Source organism: Salvia hispanica, chromosome 3 (genome assembly GCF_029641045.1).
Source record: "Salvia hispanica isolate PSC_SH4W2 chromosome 3, Shi_PSC_v1, whole genome shotgun sequence".
NCBI lineage: Eukaryota > Viridiplantae > Streptophyta > Magnoliopsida > Lamiales > Lamiaceae > Salvia > Salvia hispanica.
Genome location: NC_142694.1, coordinates 60,173,924 through 60,177,201, shown reverse-complemented (window position 1 = coordinate 60,177,201; position 3,278 = coordinate 60,173,924). Strand labels below are relative to the sequence as shown.

Genomic DNA, 3,278 nt, shown 5'->3' with positions numbered 1-3,278 from the left:
ATATAAATACAATGATATTATAAAAAAGAAACAAAATTAAAAATGTTGATCATAAATAATGTGGATCTCATGAAAGCAAATTATTCCCGTACATAACTCCAAAGTTTAAGCTATATCCTTAAATAGATCTAATTAATATGCACAATTAATGTAAAGGGTAACATAGAAAACATACAAAACATAAATTTAAATAAAAATATAAAATAACTATTTTAACCCTATTATAGCGTTATGGCTTGGAGACATTATTTCTCTAAAATATTTTCCAAAATATATATAACATTAGGAGAGAGGGAGTACTAGATTGGTCGACAATTATTAGAAACATCATTTCAAACTTCCAACGCGAATAGAAATATATGGAAACAACTAATAGTAACGATGTCTAATATTCTACTATGATGATATATGTCTATTAAGACCATAACTATTTCATTGCACATATAAATCATTTGAGCACAATAAACGAAAAAATGAATTCCGAGTTAAGAAAGCGAATGCTTTGTGGTCAGTCATACTATGGTCAAATTTCAGCACTTATTCATCAATGTCTCAGTCACACACTAATTAATTTCTCTGTCACAACTTTTTCTATAAATATTCAAGAAAGAAAAAAATTAATTTTTGCAGTTAAAAAGCAAATCCATTTATAGGATAGTAGATAGTAGTCCCTTTATTAAAGTACACTAGAACATATATCGAAAGATCTGTACACTAGTAACTAAGTTGGCTCTATCACTGCATATCACCATTAAAAGAATAATCATCCTTCAAACATTAAAATCATACTAATATTCTTCCATAACACAAATTATTGGGACAAAAATCAATCTTTTTCTTCTAAATATGGGGATTTTAGAAATCCAATCCCTTTTCTACTAAACAAGGGTTGGTTTAATTACTAAAACCCACTCCTTTTAATTTCATACTACAAAATTAGGGTTTGATTTAGGGTCATCTTCATTAAAAAAGAATGGGCTAGAGTTTGATTTAGGGTGAAGTGAGTGTGCTAGTACTTAATTACTAGGAGTATTAGGGGTTTAATTTTAAGCAAAGTCCTGTAGTAGTAAAATGATCCAAGCAATTGTGGAAAGGGAAGAGGGAAGGATAATGAGAGAAGAAAATCTTGATGATGGATATGATGGCTTTTGATCCAAGCAATTGTGTCTGAATTGCTCCTTTCTAGTCTCTTTTTGTCCCTTCCTTTTTGTTAGCCTTTGCTCTGTCAACTTCAGTCCTTCTCTCTCAGATATCTCTCTGATATCCTCTTTCTCTCTCTCAAATCTCAAATCCTTCCTTCATGTGCCCTCCTGTCATCTCTCTCTCTCTCTCCTCTTTATAATTCCCTTTTCCCTCTTCCCTCATTCAACTAATAACCCTCTCTCTCTCTCATCATTAGCATTAGCCCCTTCTCTCTCTCTCTCACTATGGAACAGCAGCAGCAGGTAGGTGGAAATGGAGGAAATGGAGGAAATGAAGAGCAAGGTGGAGGCGGTAAAACGACGAGCTTCGTGTGCAGACAGAGCAGTACGAGGTGGACACCGACAAGCGACCAGATCAGAATCTTGAAGGATCTTTATTACAACAGCGGGGTCAGGTCTCCCACAGCCGAGCAGATTCAGCGAATCTCCGCCAAGCTGAGGCAGTACGGCAAGATCGAGGGCAAAAACGTCTTTTACTGGTTCCAGAATCACAAGGCCCGCGAGCGTCAGAAGAAGCGCTTCACCTCCGATCATCATCATCATCTTCCCATTTACTCCAACTTCCCTAACAATATCAACCCTGGTAAAATTCCATCACCTTTTTCTTCCACCCTTTTCCCTTAATTCAATAAACATGTTTGCTTTTTTTTAGGGTCTTCCTCTGCTGCTGGCTTGCTCAATGGCTATGGATCTGTGGCCATGGAGAATAGCTTTAGAGTGAGTACAAATTCTACTACAGATTCTCTTTTTTTGTTTGATTCTGTGATTGGTACACAAAATCGAATGTTCAGCCTTTTCCAATGTAAGAGAGAGAGAGAGAAGGAGAAGCCCTTAATTAAGTTTTCTTGGTTCATTTTCATTTTTCAAAATTTGATCTTTATGAAGATTAAGAGAGAGAGAGAGGCCCTTTATTAAGTTTTCTTGGTTCATTTTCATTATCCAAAATTTAATCTTTATGAAAAATTTGGGGAGAGAGAGAGTTTTCTTGGTTCATTTTCATTATCCAAAATTAATCTTTAGGAAAATTTAGAGAGAGAGAGAGTTTTCTTGGCTCATTTTCATTTTTCAAAACTTTGATCTTCTGGTTCAAATTTATTTTTCAATAATTTCACCTTCAAGAAGTTGAGGGGTGGGAGAAATAGGGGCAAGACCTAATTAGCTTATGAGTCAAGCTTAATTAATTAGTAATTTATTGATGGAATTCATTATAAAAGAGTCATATTTTTGCTTGTAATGATGCAGGAATGCTCCATAACACCAAATGCAAATGTGGGAGGGCAGAATTTGGCATGGTTTGGGGTTGATCCCTATCCTTCGCCCTACCCTTTTCTTGAAATGTCAAGAAGCATCAACGACCAAACCCTACTTCAAACCACGGAGGAGGAGGCCTCGGAGATCGAGACCCTCCCCCTCTTCCCAATGCACGGCGACGCCAAGCAAGACTGGCACCACCGCGGCGAAGATGCCATCGCCGCCGGTTCGTTGGAGCTCAGCCTCAACCCCTACGCCGCCGGATTCCGTCACTAAGGCGTCAATATATCTAACTAGGGCTACTACAATGAAATAGTTGTACAAATTCATTAGTACTATTAATCTCTATCATATGATGAATTGATGATGATGGTGACTTACTTACCCTTTCTAAATTAGGGACTTTTAATGAATCTATATTTATAATTATGGGTTGATCTAGCTAGTGTAATTAAATTAAGCTTAGTATTGTGGTGGTGATACCCAAATTGGCTTGATTTATAACATATGGACACATAGTGTGTGTGCCTTTCCATATGATTTGATTACGGATTAATGATAATTTGCAACATTATATTGCAATGGTGACTAATGTTGGTTATTTTGAATTGGAAGCTCTATTTAATATTGATTGATTTGAACTCATATTTTAAAATATTCAACTATGGAGTGCATAATAAGAACTGGTGGAGGCCTAGTATCACTCAGAGTACTGGAATTAATTTGGAAAAAAGAACCTATAATTATTTATTGTAACATTAAATTATTGATGTTGACATAGTGGTATATATGTTAAGGAGTATTTAATTTACTGTTCTTACAAGC

At 35.7% G+C, this 3,278-nt stretch overlaps 1 protein-coding gene across 1 annotated transcript; it reads left to right on the top strand.

Moving 5' to 3' along the window:
- Nucleotides 1–1,426: 1,426 nt before the first annotated feature.
- On the top strand, nt 1,427–2,863 carry LOC125210514 (protein WUSCHEL-like). Its single transcript, XM_048110059.2, has 3 exons — nt 1,427–1,785; nt 1,855–1,919; nt 2,445–2,863. Exons 1-3 carry the CDS (start codon nt 1,428–1,430, stop codon nt 2,727–2,729), a joined length of 708 nt encoding a protein of 235 aa, XP_047966016.1. The 5' UTR covers nt 1,427; the 3' UTR covers nt 2,730–2,863.
- The last annotated feature ends 415 nt before the right edge of the window (nt 2,864–3,278 follow it).

What these genes read in the sequence shown, in the direction of transcription:
- LOC125210514 (XM_048110059.2), top strand. Translation starts at nt 1,428, where the DNA reads ATGGAACAGCAGCAGCAGGTAGGTGGAAATGGAGGAAATGGAGGAAAT. An exon ending in CCCTAACAATATCAACCCTG is followed by an intron (nt 1,786 to 1,854) that starts GTAAAATTCCAT and finishes GCTTTTTTTTAG; the next exon opens with GGTCTTCCTCTGCTGCTGGC. An exon ending in CCATGGAGAATAGCTTTAGA is followed by an intron (nt 1,920 to 2,444) that starts GTGAGTACAAAT and finishes GTAATGATGCAG; the next exon opens with GAATGCTCCATAACACCAAA.